The following is a 17385-nucleotide window of genomic DNA, read 5'->3' as shown; positions in this document are numbered from 1 at the left end:
TATTTAAATAATTCCATAATTTTACAAATAATTAGATTTTATAAAGATAAATTATTTATACTATTAGAAACGTAAAAAAAAAAATTTTCTTAAATTATAGTCAGTTTATAAGATACTTACTTACTTATCTTTCTAAATTTTAAAAAAGTTTAAAATCGATATTTTAATCATAAATGTATGTAAATAAGTAAGTACTTAGATATTTTTATTGAAACTGACTTATCTTATTTCTGGAAATATACTCGATATATATAAAAAAAAATCACTTTTTAATCTATTATCAAATCAAATTTAAGTGAATTTAGATTGAAAAAAAATATTTACATATATTTATATATTTTGACAGAAAGTAGATAATTTGAATTTAATTATAAATCATAAAATGATATAAAGTCATGTAATACATATTTTTATTCTATTATTATTATTATTGTTGTTGTTATTATTATTATTATTATTATTATTAATTTAGAAGTAAAAGATAATTTTTAAATATTTGCAAAAGCTTGCAAGAAAATTTTACTTTTCAAATTTTTATCAATCATTTTTTATAATTCCTAAAACTTTTAATAAAAGTAATATAATATGATAAGTTTAAATTAATTTCCAAAATATATTTAAATTATATGTATCTACGCTTATAAATTTTAATAAGTTAATTGTATAGGTTAAATTAATTTAATGAAAAATATGTATTTATGTACATGTATTCACGAATGAAACGTAAAGAACACGAGTTTCAAGTCACTGGAAACAAATATAGAATATACTGATAAGCAAGGGATATCTATATTATTGTTGAAAATAGTTTGAATATAGATTGTCCGTGCAATCGTTATGCGCAAATGTTTAATTCTCATTTAACGGTTATGTAAACGTAATAAACGATGATGATCGATCTTAATCATACTCATGGCAAATTCAAGTTTTTAGCTTTAAATCATTTTCACAGCGAGATGATTTATGAACCGAGCTGTTGCAATTTATAATTGTTATACATTCTTAATTATGTATGATTTTGTTACGACCACGCAATAAAATATCATACTAATTTGTTGGCTTGGTGCAACGAACGCGATTCCCATCCATACATCAATATATATAACTCTATAAAAATATACATCAATTGTCTAAATATACTTATTTACATGTAATATTAAATAAAATAGTATAACAATACAATATTATCGTTCATAATTATAATATTTACTGTAATAAAATAATTATTTATCATTTAAATTTTAAAATATTTAAATTCATAAAAGTCAAATAAAATTAAAATTTAGAATGCTATAAATTTAGTTTTTTCTATTATTTTTTGCATGGAATTGATTTTGTATTTGATTGTATTTTTCATTTTCAATAAAAATGAATAAAAATATTGTTAATTATGATTATGATTATGATAATTATGATTCTTTAAAAATAGTTATAACCATGATATTATTTAATTTATATGATGTTTAAGTAAAACTAATTGTAATATAACTACATAATAACAAACTTTCATGGTAATAATTTTGTTGTATATATTTATATGTACAATTAAAAAAACTAACTCAAAAATTAAAAACATTAAATTATTTATGTTAAAAATTAAAAATATTAAAAAATTTCTAAGAAAACATTATTGGGGAAAGCAAAGTGTAAAAAAATGATTAAAAATATTAAATTATACTATATTAATTATACTATCAAAATAATATCATGAAAGTCAAATCTAACAATTTTAACTTTTTTGCATGCATCCAATTAAAAGAATTCTCCCACTAGAAGTAGAGGTCATGTAAACACACAAAGACGAAAGATATATTTTCATAACGTGGACAAGTGCTGGTAAAGTGCGATAAGCGGGAAAAATATTGTCTATTTCGCATCTTTTACATGGGAATCGCGTTTTCGGAGGCGTAAGGACCGCCTTCCGCGCGTATTTTATCGAATAGCGGCATGTTTGGGCGTTGGGACGATGGTCGAACGGCCATTACGGTTGGAGAGTGGAGAACTGAATGACGATTGGCGGAAAAGTGACCGCGCGGTGGGGATAAAAGCACGCTGTAGGCGGACTTTGTTACTTAAGTAAAGACGTTGGATCCTTCGATGGACACAAATCAGAAAGCAGTCGTAACCAACATCTCAATAAGATCGCGGGTGCTCAACGGTCATCTAGTTGATGGCCGTTTCCTTTCGTTCTGTGCAGTGTACCCCGAAGATCCGTGAGTGCATCAGTCCACTTCGGAGAACAGTCCTTTCGCTAAATAGATACTCAAGTGTTAATATTTCTCAATCCTTCTCAGTGCTTCATGGAAACAAAGTTAAAAAATTTTAACATTTTTAAAACACAAAATTAAATTATGAAAGACTTGACTAATTAATAATATTTTTATATTGACGACAGCTTCAGTAATAAGCTGGAATATTTATTAATACAGCTTGATAAGCTGGTTATTTATTAATACAGCCTAGTGATAGGCGTAAATATATATATATATATATTTATATAGTACAAGTGCATAATATCATCTTACCTCAATGGCGGACATCAGCGGGCTCGGTATGATGTCTTACTACACTCCATTCGCGATGTACCGGCAGCAACAACAGATTGTTGGCCAACAACCATTAGCACAACAGATGCAACAAACTCAAGTGCAACAGACGCAACAGCACGCGAGTAGTTCATCTGTTGCCGACGGTGGCCAACAATACTGGTACGGGTACCATGGACATCCGCACGGAGTACACCACCAGGCTGCTGGACAGCAGTACTTAGATCCTGCGGAAGTTCTACCGAGCTGGTCACATCATGCTCACGCGTACACACACCTCCAATACCAACATCATCAGCCGGTATACCAACAGTCGCAAATAAGCGGAGTGACAGATTGGACCGGCGATGAACCAAACACAGGAGTTGGAGCTGGAGAAACAAGCCCGCCAAACACCATTAGCGGAAGCGAAATGAGCAATTCCAGCAATCCAACTTCTCCACCGACTAATAATAGCAACAATAGTATTTCACCTAACAACAGAAACAATAGTAATAATTTAGGCCATAATAGTAATGTAAACACTAACACCAATGTACACAACAACAGCACAACACCGAGACCAGCTCAGGTTAGAAGTCCATACGAATGGATGAAGAAGACATCATATCAAAGTCAACCGAACCCAGGTAAATGAAAAAAAAATTTATTATATATTATATTAAGTAAGAAAAATTATCGTAATAATTGTTATGATATTATTATCGTGTAATTGTTATGATAGTTTTTTGAATTAACTTTTTTGATTAAATTTTCGTTAAAAATTCAAAACCATGAATTGCAATAAATAAATTGATATTGATATGATGTAGTATCTAATAAATAGCGCGATAAGAAAATAAAATTTAAAAAGCAAATATCTTCATATTTACAAGATATACTAATTAATATTCTATAAGATCATTTTATTTGTTCAAGATTTGGAAATTGAAGTTAGTTTAGTTTTCCTTTCTTTTCTTTTCTTTTACGTTTAAATAATTAATAACTAATAATAATAATAATTAATAACTAATAATTGATAATATTGATAATATTGATCTGTAAGATATATTATATTAAAATATTCACCAAATTGCATCAAATAACGCTATTACACAAATTCGAATAGTAAATTAAATAGAGAAACGAAAAATATATATGGTTACTCTCACAATTTTTAATTTACTTATAGAATATAGTTAAATCATTCGATTCATTCATATTCTATTCTATTTAAATTTTAAGTTATTTTAAATTCTAAGTACAATTAAAAAATCCGAAATAATATTCTATGAAATCATTACCGGTTAAATTTTAATCCATATATAATGAAATAATGAAAATGGAAATGAATACAGATACGAAATTATTTTTTTTCTTTTTTCTATTTTTTTTTTTTTTCGAGTAAAATTCCTGTAAAGATCCGAATTGCTGCATTCATCAGACTGTTTGATATAAGTACGTAATGAAAAGAAAACGATAGAAGAAAATAAAATTTTAATTATTCGTTAAAATTTTAATGCCCTTTCCAATGTATCAAATTCGATATCAATTGTATTTATACAACATTTATACAACTCATTAACGGTACAAGAAAATAATTATTTGATTTGAAAAATATATAAATAAATAAATTGATAATCACATAATTTTAGCGTAATTTATTTTGTTCACGATTTGTTTATGTAAAATAAAATTTGTTCTTTAAACGAAATTGTAATTGTCACATTAAAACAATCTAAAATTTCTTAATACCGATAAAATGTCCGCGTTAATGGAGTCGCGATCGTACCACAAAATCTTTTCATTTACGTATATAATTCTATTTTTTTAATCATATTATCATTGTAAAATTGAGGAATAGATCTACGAAGAAACTTGAAATATTATTGATAAATTCTATTATGTTGTATTTTATTAAAATATTTGCTTGGTTTAAAATATATTTGAACGTTAATTTTCTATGTCAATAAATATGATGTTTTTTGTTTACAACAAAAAATTCAAAATAATATGTATCTACTTACTGTTTGTTGTACATCCTGTAGAATTTTTCGTTAATGTTTTGAAGATGTTTTGAATTTCTTCTTGAGCCGAATTTTTCTTGTTAAGAAATTTTATAATATAAAAAATATAAATTCAATATAATGATTAATAATTTAATTATTGATGACATAATTAATTAATTAATTATTAATTAAATTTTATAATATATTATAAATTGATCAATTATACGAATATACGAATAAATGAAAGAAAATTTAAATGAAATATCCATGGAGAACTTGGTGTACATCGTGCACGGTTACAAACACGTCTGCGGTCTAGATACGAAGAACAATGTAAACACGGTAACAGACGAGCAAACATCTAATTGCTCTCAAATATTTGTGAGATAATCTCCGTCCTCTCTTGCTGTCGCCCCGATTTTCAACCGGACCAACGAAAGCGGGAATGCTACTCTTTCGTGTCATAATGGTTTCAGGAATCATGTAACGACAAAAGATTTCATTAAAAACTTATTTACCATTTATTAAAATGGAAACATTTTGATAATATTATTGGATTGAATTTCGAAATTTCAAACTAGATTGTATAAAAAAAATTTAGCAAATAAGTAACGTATAAAAGTTTTATATAGATACATATATTCAATGATAAACGAAAGGTTAAGCCAACAGTTTTAGAGAAATTTAAAATTACATTTAAAATTATAAATTTTTATAATTTTTGAAATTATTTCTTGATTTATGATATTACAGATTTTAATTATTTCGGTAAATTTTTCGGTTTTTTAATTAATTTCTCGTATAGGTATAATTTATCGTTTGAGCTTCCTATTATAGTATTAAATCTATTTGCGGTAGAAAAGATTTATGACTTAGAAAATTACGAAGTAATTTCGAATTGAAGAAAATATAATGTTTATAGAAAATTAATAGATAAAGAACTAAATTATTATTAGAAATTTATAAAAGAAAATTTAGATACTACATCTTAGTAATTTTAATAGTTATATGATTTCGAAGATATCAATTTGATTCGATATAATTGATAAATCCATTTTCGATATTCTATTGATTAGGATGCCAAGGATATTTATGTCGCGATAAAAATATTTAATTATTTAGTGATATATTTTCTATTATTGCAGCATGCAACGTAACAATAAACAACAATGCAGATTCAACGGTTCATGAAGTCTGCATCATTGATACTATTGGTACGATAATATATCGTTTGCTATATTTTATATTATTTTCATTTAAATAAATGTTTATATATATATGTATGCATATAGATATGTGTCATTCTCGAATATTTTATGATTTGCATGCTACAATTATAAATTACGTTGAAGTAATTATCAGTTAATCATTTTATATTTTAAAGCTCGTTTTATATAATTTGAGCATGTTTTATGTAATTTTATTCATCATTTCATAAAAATTATTTTACCAATAATATGAATATAATTGATGATGATATATCTAGCATTAAATATACATATATTTCTCTAAATTTCAAACATTTTTCAAATTTCTTCAATTATTTTTCGTATATATATATTGTCAAATGTAATTGCATGATGTTAACGAGACAAAAATGATATTACGATTGAAATAATTTTTAATTTCTTAATTAATTTTGTATCGAATCATTAATTTGAATTTATTATTAGTATCAACAATCAGTTTCAAAAAAATTAGAAAAAAATCCTCAACAGATATTCTAGTTTATTTTCAATGTTTCGTATCCTGACTGACTTTTTCTCGTATATAAACATAAAACTATTAATTTTAAACCGTCGTATTCAAATTGTCTACGGAAATATAAACACAAAAGGTCCTTATTTTCAACTGACAACAATTCAAATACAGACAATACAGTTAGTAGTAGCATGTATACGGAGTAATCGTGAAGACGTCAGAACGACGAGCATCAAAGCTCTATCCTGTTTTCTTCTTGGTGCTCAATTTTATCCTGTTCTTTTCTTTTTTCTACCGTTTCACAACCGTGCGACCCTTCAATACCTTCTAGCGGCTATTATCTGCATTTTATGGTTATATTGCAGGCAGCCGTTGCCTCGTATAAAGACGACTCTCGCATTCAGAATACGTATTACAATTTCGTGGCGGGTATTCGCATATTCCTGTCGATGTGCGATTTTTCCTCGTAATTATTAGTCCTTCGAAACGACCGCGTTTGCTCGATTCTTCGATAGAAATAGGTATATTCGCGATTTCTCCGGACTTTATTACTGAAGGCATTTTAGTTGCATCGTGAAAAGATTGGTCAACGATCGGATAATAATATTTTTAATAGTAATAATCTTTACAGAAGGATGAAAAGAAATTTGATTTAGTTATCACTTTAAAAGATAATAAGATAATAGTTACGATGTACAAAATTATATGATCATTTTATTAGAAATATTAAATATTTAAGTAGCTCTAATTTTTTAACGTAAAATTTACAATTTTACTCTATCTACTCTTCTTCTAAAACAGATCATATAAATCTTAAAAATTTAATATCATATAATAAACGTATTTGAAAAATCATTAATCATCAAATAATCATTACTCGGTCTTACTTAATCATTATTTAATCATTTATTTAAAAATTTTATTAGATTAGTTTGAATCGCATTAAGACTAATTTTATCGCGCGAAATAAAAAATTATCAAATTTATTTAACATCAATATATAATTATATCGTAAAATATTTTCAAATGATTTGTTTTGCCAACAGTAAAGATTAATTAAGTAAGTTAGTCAGTTGAAGTCGACGGGAGATTTACCATTTGGCATTCATCTTAATCTTAAATCTTTTTAAGAGAAAAACATCTTTGTGTCCAGTAAACGATATCGAGCGATTCATTTCTTCTCTTACCTGATCCTTTATGTTATTTAACTTGGTTTTGGCCACAACTTAAGAACCGACTGTTAAACTTCTTTGCACGGTAATGTCATAATAAGATGAAGGTCAAAGTAGGGATTTTTCACTTGACACTTAAAGTGTCCAGAGGATCAATAATATTTTAATCCTCTTTATTGTTTCTGGTTCAAAAACATAAATTGTTTTCGGATTTGCTATCATTATTACTCATCTTTACACTGCAATTTGCAATTTGTATCCTGGTACTTTTAAACGTTGTAATGTTGGAATGATCATTGTATCGTATACTACGAAATATGACCGCGAACCACTCGAGATTGCAATTCAATTAAATTCATGGGATCAGTCGAATCAGATTTTTGTAAACGTTAGCGTCTATGGTATCGCTGTGACACGCGTGAGTACTGCTATCGAAGATAAATATCTCATACTTCGTTTAATTACAGATAACGATTTCTGCGATTCAGAAAATTGCGTTTTACTCTTTGATTTTGATCTTCGAAATGGGCGAAAAAGGGGAACGTGTGTATCAAGGAATTTTAAGTGTATAACTATTATTTTCATTACACCATGAAAATAACACCAATTTCACCATTTTTACTTGATCATTAAACTTATATTTAAATATAAAAATTTAATCTTTCATGTAAACGGAATAAACTGAATTCGAAAGAGAAATTTGATCCAAAGAATTTTTTTATCTAAAAATTTTTTCATCTTTATTTTTACAATTATAACTTGTCCAATCGATGGAAGAAGATATTACCTGCAAAAAAAAAATGAAATGTTAAATAATAGTAAAATATTTTGTTGAAAAATTAATTGTTGTTGATTATTGCTTAATATAATTATTTGAAATTCAAAATAGAATAGTGTGCTGACTAAATTAATAGAAAAAAAAAATCTCATATGTAACAAGTTTAATCAAGAAAGCAGTGTCCGGCTACCGATATTTGATATGCAATATACAAATGTTGCACGGTACAATAGAGGTAATGCCACTGACGAATGGTACCCGAGCGGATCCAGAAGCATCGGTTAAAGCGGAGGAGTATGGGGATCGCGGTTAAGAGGGTGACAGAGAGTAGTCGAGAATATCGGCGGAGAGTGGCAGGAAAAACGGGGCACGCGCTTTCACCATTTCGCCATGCGAAATGGAAGAGCAAATGCTATAATGGGGTGGCAACGAGCCCCAAGAGTCCTGTTTCTTTGCTCCCTCACTCCCTTCTCCTCTGTCTCACTTTTCTACCGTATCGTACGCAAAATATTCATCCCTCTTGTTCTATCAAAATATCGAAGAACGAAATTGTGGTACGGATTTGGTTAATTAAAGTTCAAGGACCGTGTTGTCTAATAATGATTTTATATTTACAGAAAAAGTCAAGTGTCTAGTAAGTTTAATCATTTAAAATTTACGTAAATATAAAAATGTAAAAGTTATGTATTCAACGTAATATAATACATTGTTTTTGACATTTTTTTTTTGAGATATTTGAAATTGTTGCACAGATAAAAAAAGTCGACATCTTTTGCACCAATTCAATATGTTATGAAAGATTTTCCATGTAAAAATTAGGGTTGATCTCGCGTGGATTCTTTTGGATTCTTTTACGAGTATGTTGACTTTTAACGATGGAATACATTTGATGCTTAAGGTAGGCGTTTCGAAAGAAGTTTCTTTGTAATCTCTGAACAAATATCGTACGATATGTTTCTATGTAATGCTCAAATTCTTCCATTTGTAGTACATGTACACTGCGCTGACGATTTACATTCATAGGTGTTACGTTGTTTTTTTCTTATCGAACAAATTAAAAGAGTTCTTATTAATATAAGAACAAGTTACATAATTTTCGTGAATTAATAACTATTCGAGAAATGATTAAATAATTAAATAATTGATGAATATCATTTGGAATTTAAAATTTAAAGAAAATATTTTTTTCTTTTATATATATATTATCTTGACTGACCTGGTGTAACAATTACGCTATTCAGAATACTAGTAGATCGAGTGTTGACAAGGAACCAGAGTCGGATAATCGTAGGTGCGAGTTTCGATATCAGAAAGATGAAAAAGACCGACGGTAATCCTTGCCGACTCACACAACTACGCGTTTCTTATATCGAAAAACCGACTATTCTCCCCTTCAAACAACATTCTCCGTTGGGATTCCGATAGACTTTTTCGGATATATAAAAGTTCAAGTGGTATAACTTGAACAGTTAAAAATCGGAGTGCCACGAAAGAAATCGGTTTATGATTCGACACAGATTAATTCCTACGTTCTGCAGATATTCCCATTTATTACCTTCTTTATTTTCTAATATTATCTTTTATCCACTTATTAAATTTGTGTTTTTTTTATGTTTAATTAACCAAAAACATTACGTTTTATTGAATGAAATCCTTCAGAAAATTTTATTTGCAATATGTACAAGTACTTACTTACATTAAGCGTAGGAAAATTTGTCGTAATTAAGATGTAATACTGCATAGAATTTGGAATGTTTTTTTTTCATTTTTGATGACAATCTTCCAAGATAAAACGTCTGTCGATAAGATTTAATGATGTTTTACATTTGTTTATATGCATTATATTCGGTTTTCAGCAACGATCGTGTTTAATATGGCAAATATTTGTGGTTTTGAACAATATTAAAAATGAAATGATATTCGAATATATTATGAATGAATTCTCGATACTACTTCGAAGAATATATATTTCTTATGTTTAAATTTTACGAAGTTTATCGAAAAAAGAAAATATTCATAGAACTCGTAATTATATTCGTAATTTTGCAAAATGTTTCATTAAATTTTATCTATATTCGATATAGATAGATATAATTTATTTTATATTTGCTGTAATTTATTTCGTTTAATGTTATTTCGTTTTAACATAATTATCAGCGCAAAAAATTGAAAATGTTCAAATGATTCAATGATTCTATAACTATAATCTGGACAAGATTCGAAATTCGACGTATTATAATATATTTGAACAGACACGATAAATATCTTCTGAATCTCATTCGCTTGTAATAGTCAAATATCTATTAAATACCTACTTTGGTACAGCTTAATGATAAAACAGAAATAAAAAAAGAAAAACTCGAAACACAAAGTTGTCATATTCAGAAAGAATATGACTTTTTAAATGAAATCGATTTCCCTTTGGCACCAATTTTCTGTAATCTCGATGATTTTGTGCCAGCCATGCTGAATTCAACTTATATACCATCGAAAAAGTCTAAGGTCGAAGCTTATTCGTGATGTCTCGAAGGCCTCGAGCACTGTTATCGAGGAGTGGTGGATTAACGTGCACGCCTTTGATCTTGCCGGCCTGGTCTTATCTAATCGTTTTCCTTTCTCCCGTTCCGTCCCATTCCCAACCATGGCCTCTTTCTCTTATTCTCTTTCACTGCGTTCAATCCTTTTCTCATTTTGTATTTCATACTGTTATTACATTTCGAATGCCACGTTGAATTCACACTATCGTCGACATCAACTTGTCGGCTCCTCTTTTGCTATTTTCTCCATTCGAAGTTCGTAATCCGCGAAGAAATATTTTGTGCTATTTTCTTCACCTTTCTCCGCGTGAAAACTTCTACTCGAGAGAAGTTTCTTGTTTTGTTTCTACAAACAATTTTCGATTAATATATAAGATAAGTTATTAATAATTAATATTAAAGTAATCATATATATTTCAGTTTCTTTAATTTAATAATATTTTAATAGATATTATAGACATTTATTTATATAATGATAAGTATCTATTTATTTTTTTGTCATGATTTATCGTTTGTATGGATTTACACGTTGTTGCATGTATTGAACATTTTTTAAATCTTGTTTTACTTACTTTATTAATTCCTCTTTGTTCGAGATGTGTCTACGAGTACGATCGTCAAAAGCGTTATCTCTGTTAAACATGTTATTGACAAGAGAATTAGGGAAGCAGATATTAAATGTGTAATAACGTCAGTTGTTATCTTCGTTTTCTATTTTCTTTTATTTTTTTTTTTGCAGGAAAAACCAGAACAAAAGATAAATATAGAGTAGTCTATACAGATCATCAGAGACTGGAGCTTGAGAAGGAATTTCATTATAGTCGTTATATCACAATCCGCCGTAAAGCCGAGCTTGCACTCAGTCTTTCACTCTCTGAACGACAAGTAAGTATATCGAAAACATATGTTTATTAATATTAATCTATAAAACATGTGCCTATTAATACGAAATATAAGTCGCATAATAAATAAAAACAAAGATTTTGGGCAATGAAAAAAATCACATGAAAAAAATCAAAGTAATTGATAATTCACTTTCGATATTTATAATTTAATAAATTAATCGTGAAAATTTTATTTTTATTCTTAAAATATCTAATATTCTTCTTTATTATAATATTTTTTTTCTTTATTTATAATTAGATATTTATTAACTATAATATATTAGCTACAATATCTGAAATATTCCATTATTTTTGGAATAGGAACGATATCTATCAAATTTTAATTAATAAATTATTTTATTCATCAAATTATTTGAAAATTATTTTTTCTTCCACTTAAAGCATTTAAAATTTATTAAAATTTCTAAAAAAATTCATTTGATTTGCAATTGTAATATTAGCCTGTAATAAATCTAAAATTTTATACATCATACTTTTCATATTTCATTATTTTTGATTATTTTTATTTATAAAGAGAATGTTTTGTTGATCATGTTATAGGTAAAGATCTGGTTTCAAAATCGACGAGCAAAAGAACGCAAACAGATGAAGAAACGGGAAGAGATGGAGAGAGAAAGAGAATTGAAGGCAGCAGAAAGTGTTACAAGCGCGAGCGGTGCAATGGCGAGTCTATCACTTGGAGGAATGCTGGGTGGATTGATGCACAATGGTAGCTCATCATCCTTAAGTCACAGTTCACAGATGTTTAGTTTGAATCACGCACCCCCTACGCTGCAGGCCCCACAGACCCAATCTATGCCAAACAATCTATGACCTGAACATTCAATAACTTGGTCCAATCATGACTGACCATAAGCATTTTTTTCCGTCATAATATGCAATATAGAAAGAATGATATTGATAGAATAAGAAAAAGAAAAGTAGAAATAGATATATATTGTGATATATGATCTCACGATAATTTGAGGACTCGTGAAAAACTTTCCATAATTACTCCTACTAATTATATCTTTTTCTTAGTTTATAATTAATTTATTACTTAATTATATTATCGATAGTTTAACTTTAAATAAGATTGATTCAAGCCCCTATTAAACTTGAATGTGTTATATAAAAATAAATTCGTAGCTATATGTTAAAGATATAAATATCGAAATGTACATATGTAATTATTTCTTAAATAATATAATGTATATTATAATTATTTCGAAGGATTATAAAATTATTCTTTATAAATTATAAAAATATAATTATATTTTTGTAATTTAAGATGGGTAATTTTATTGTATTATCTGGTTGCAATACTATCAATTTTTATATCTATCTATTTATAGGAAATTAAAAGAAAGTTGTGCAATTATATACTAATTTTAGCAAATTTTAATGAAAAATTAATAGAAGAAATTTATAACAAATCATAATGCTTTCTTATCGAAAAATGCAATATATTTTTTTTTAAATACAGTCACTCGTGAAATCACTTCGAGAGAAAAACGTGAAATTACTTTTATATAAATAAGTATTTATAATAAATATTCCATTTATATAAACTATTAATATATTCGTGAGATATTTTCTAAAAAAATTGATTTTAGAAGGCAAAACAAAAAAATGAGCAAAAATTGATATAGAAAATGTTGATATTTATTTATTTAAAAAATTTAAGTTCACTAATAACAGAAACAATTAGGCAATAATATAATGGAAATAAAGTTATATTTATATATTTATAGTTATATACCTTATTTCATATTATTTACTGCGAATTTAAATTGTTTCTAAAAGTTTCATTTTATATAATGATTTTTGTGTTTGTTTTTTGATTTCTAAAATCATTTTAGAAATATGCCACGAATACATTAACATTTTATATAAATATATATATGCCTCAAAAAAGGACGCGAAAGAACGTATCGAACGTATTTTATATAATTTTCTTTCTTAGACTTACTAATTTTAATCATCGACTTTTATTATGATTATATTTTATTATGATATTCAATTTTCTCATTTAAACTCATTTTTTTTTATTTCTTTTTTTAATTCCATGCTAACATATTTTATCTGTATATATATTGCTACAACTTCAATCATGGAAATTTCGAATTTTAATCGACAATAAAAGAAATGAACGATGACGCTATTGTTAATAAGACGGAAAAAAATTTTTAAAAATTGCTGATGTTTTATGCGTGCCTTGAAAGCGTAGTTATTAATTAAGTATTATATATATGCAGACTGCAATTATAATGTTATTATAGATGAAGATATAAGATATGAATAGAATGAAAGAATGAAGAATATAAATGAAAATGTTGAATGAAAATGTGCATGTGAATTTGTATGATTGGATATATTGTATATATATATATACATGTATATATATACATATATATATAAAATTTGTAAATTATTATTGTAACAAATTAATAATATAATAGTGTAAATGTTACATAATCATTAAATTTAGCATTATTCTGATATGTGATCAAAATAGATAGTATTATATTTAATAATAATCCTTTAGCTCTTTATTATCCTATATGAATCCTATAACACACTATAATTTAAAAATTTGAATTGCAATATAATTTGATTTTAAAATTATTATTAAAATATTAAAATTATTATTAAAAATTATAAATAAAAATTTAAGTATAAAGTGATAATATCCCTATTTTATGAAAACATTATTAAATATAATTTATTATCAAATTATTAAATATTATCAAATTTTATCAATTTCAATAGAATTGTGTACAATATTTTCAATAATTATTGAAAATTATCGATAATTATTAATCAAAATTTGTCAAGATTCAAGTATGAAATATTAATGATTAAATCTATAGTAAATAAATTTATAATGCCATAATTTATAATATTTTTAATTACTAAAAATCGACAAACAACTATTAAAATTCTATTAAAATTTATTGAGATACGATCATGAAATACGATTAAATCTATAGAATAATAATGCAGAATAGTAATAATAATATTTACGATCTTTCGATTTGTTTGCGATTTCTCCGAGAAAATTTTTCGCTTCATCTCGAGCAACGCGACGGCCGTTTGAATGGCTCTCGTTAAATCGTACATAAATACGAATGTAAAAACGTGTAATGCGGTTTATGTGAATGGCAAGGAAACGATACCGATGCCAACATGTATCTGCAGAATACACACAAAGAGTGGTGCAAATAAAGCAAGAGGAGGAGACGAAGCTGCGAAGGTAGCAACGAGTCCCTTGAGAGCCCTGAACTTAACTACCAGATCGATGTCCGACCCCAGTCTCTCTTTATCCCCTGAAAGTAACTTCCGCTGTTTACACGCAACCGAGTTCTCTCTACATAGTTTCCTCTGCTCTTGATCTTCTCATTTTTTTTTTCTATTTTTTCTTTCTATAAATATCTATTTGTTTTCCTTTTCTTTCTTTTTTTTGATCTTTCTTTTTATTTTTTATTTTATTTTATCAGATTTCTTTCCTATAATTTTTTTCTATTCTTCTTATAATGTCGATACTTTATTCTATTCTGATTTCATGTATCAAGATTTATAAAGAAATTTAAATAATTTTATTATTTATTTTAATATTTTAATATTTTCATATCTAATCGAATTAATTAAAATCAGATTAAGCTACTTTATAAATTTCTAATAAATTCAAAATAATTTAAAAAACCAAGTTGAAATAATCTTTTTTTACCTTTCTATAAAATTTCATTTTTATCAGATGATAGTGTTAGAATGTAACGGTGCAGAAGTTCCACTAATGCTAGGCAACATATGGGATAGGCATCTAATGCCGGATATTAACCATCTTTGATAATTGAAATGTTACAAAATCTTTACTTGTAAAACTTGTCAAATAGATAAAAATAACATTTTTCATGTTTAGATATTTTTTCATGTTTCAGCCACACATGCTTAGCTAAAAAGATTAATTATTGCGTTTATCAAGAAATTTGTATATTGTATAATTTAAATTATTATATATATTTTCAAGATCAAAAAAGTGATTTATGAGTTGCATTATTATATTTTTTGACAAATATTCTTTTTAATTACTTTTGTATTTTATACCGTTATAAATATTGTATACAAGTATTTTTCATAAAAAAAAACTTTTTTATGGATCCTTCATTCCAGACAAAACATTATCCTCTATTATCTTGTGTCTATTTCTATTATATTCAATCGTCATCATATTTTTAAAATTTCATTCATAATTTTTAAATTCATAAAAATTCATCGAAATTTTTCTATCGTTATTTTTAATATTTAATTCATTTCATTAGAAGAAATAATAGGTTAATAAAATGGACATATTTCGAATATTTTCCTAAAAAGATAGGTGAAGAAGTTAAACATATAATCATTCATAATTTTATTCTAAAAATATTATAAATATTCCTGATATCAAATGTTAGAAAAAAGCAAACAAAAATAAAAATAAGAATATTTGAAAAAAATGAAATTCTTGCTTTAAATTCGCATATATTAATAATTGAAAATAAACAAAATAAAAAAAATTAAAAAACGAAAGAAAAACTTAAGAAATAAGTTCAACAAAATTAAAAAAAAAGAGTAAAGAAAATATAAATTAATGTAAATGTGTAATTTGTTTAGAAAATAATGAAAAAAATTTAAGAATTAAAAACGTTTAAATTATCGAAAATGGTTGAACAAACCTTGTATTAATATTCCTAAGTGTTTTTACAATTATATTTACGATCGTAATGAATTATATTAAAATTATATTAAAAACTTTCAACTTATATTAAGAACTTTCACTATTCGCATTAGATGCCACTTTTTGATCAACTTCTTACAAATATATGAAAACATTTATTGTATTAGTTTCTATATTATTAAAAAAGTTTCTATATTACTATATTGAATTAAAAATTGGCACAATTATATTTTACATTTAATTTAATTAATTTCAAATTCATTAATATCTTTTTTTTAATAAAAAATTTTTTCTCTTTTCAAATATAATATGCTATAAAATATATAAATGTTACTATGATATGATGATCACGATATATAACCTGAAAATAAAAGAAACGAATATGATTAATTAAATTAGTGTAATTTTAAAATATATAATTAAGTATAATATTATTGGCTAACAGTTTGAACCAATTTTATAAAATTCAAATATAAATTTATTTAAAAAATATTCAAATTAAGATTAAAATTAAATTTCATCATATAAAATATTGTTATCAAAAATCTATCAAATTAAAAAAAAATCTATCAAAAAAATTACTATTAATGCTGTAATATTAATTATACATTAATAATAATGAAAAAGATTCTATATAAATAGGAAAAACTAGTGATTTTATCAAATTTTCAGTTGATAGTATATATATCTATAGTATATATATCTGAACAATAAAAATTTGATTTCCAACCTTTTCTCCTACTAGCTACGATTTACGACATAGAACTGACAAAATCGTCTGAAATGGTATAAACTAAAAATCTCAACGTATTCAAGGATAAAGTTCACGACGAAGTCAAAAAATGCTTTTTCATGGACACATACAAATATAACCTTAAGAACAGCGTGTATTATATTTAGGCATGTTTCACGATGAACGATAGAAATCAAGATAAAAAGGAAAAGAAAGGGATGCGCAACGTCTTTGGAATTGTGTGTGCGTACGATGCCGGTCGGCAATCCGTACGTAATTGGACCCTGAAACGTACAACGTTTCACGTATACTGAGAAATTCTGAGGGAT

General features: G+C 26.1%; 1 protein-coding gene and 1 long non-coding RNA gene across 3 annotated transcripts; one reads left to right on the top strand and one right to left on the bottom strand.

The window, feature by feature from the left end:
- Positions 1–1051: 1051 nt before the first annotated feature.
- Positions 1052–5084, bottom strand: LOC114577121 (uncharacterized). The gene is made up of 3 exons (XR_003696923.2): positions 4553–5084; positions 2526–3019; positions 1052–2251 (listed from the first exon to the last, which is right to left on the bottom strand). It is a non-coding gene; the product is annotated as an uncharacterized LOC114577121 (long non-coding RNA).
- LOC107995016 (homeotic protein caudal-like) lies at positions 2251–12547 on the top strand. Of its 2 annotated transcripts, XM_017052239.3 has the most exons (4): positions 2251–3175; positions 5680–5748; positions 11462–11607; positions 12168–12547. In XM_017052239.3, the coding sequence occupies exons 1-4, from the start codon at positions 2530–2532 to the stop codon at positions 12438–12440; spliced, it is 1134 nt and encodes a 377-aa protein (XP_016907728.1). In that variant the 5' UTR covers positions 2251–2529; the 3' UTR covers positions 12441–12547. The 2 variants fall into 2 exon arrangements, with proteins under 2 accessions (XP_016907728.1, XP_016907729.1); XM_017052240.2 differs by lacking the exon at positions 5680–5748.
- The last annotated feature ends 4838 nt before the right edge of the window (positions 12548–17385 follow it).

This window comes from Apis cerana, linkage group LG1 (assembly GCF_029169275.1).
Source record: "Apis cerana isolate GH-2021 linkage group LG1, AcerK_1.0, whole genome shotgun sequence".
Lineage (NCBI taxonomy): Eukaryota > Metazoa > Arthropoda > Insecta > Hymenoptera > Apidae > Apis > Apis cerana.
This window is presented reverse-complemented; position numbering and strand designations above follow the sequence as displayed.

What these genes read in the sequence shown, in the direction of transcription:
- LOC107995016 (XM_017052239.3), top strand. Translation starts at nt 2,530, where the DNA reads ATGGCGGACATCAGCGGGCTCGGTATGATGTCTTACTACACTCCATTC. An exon ending in TCAAAGTCAACCGAACCCAG is followed by an intron (nt 3,176 to 5,679) that starts GTAAATGAAAAA and finishes CTATTATTGCAG; the next exon opens with CATGCAACGTAACAATAAAC. An exon ending in CTGCATCATTGATACTATTG is followed by an intron (nt 5,749 to 11,461) that starts GTACGATAATAT and finishes TTTTTTTTGCAG; the next exon opens with GAAAAACCAGAACAAAAGAT.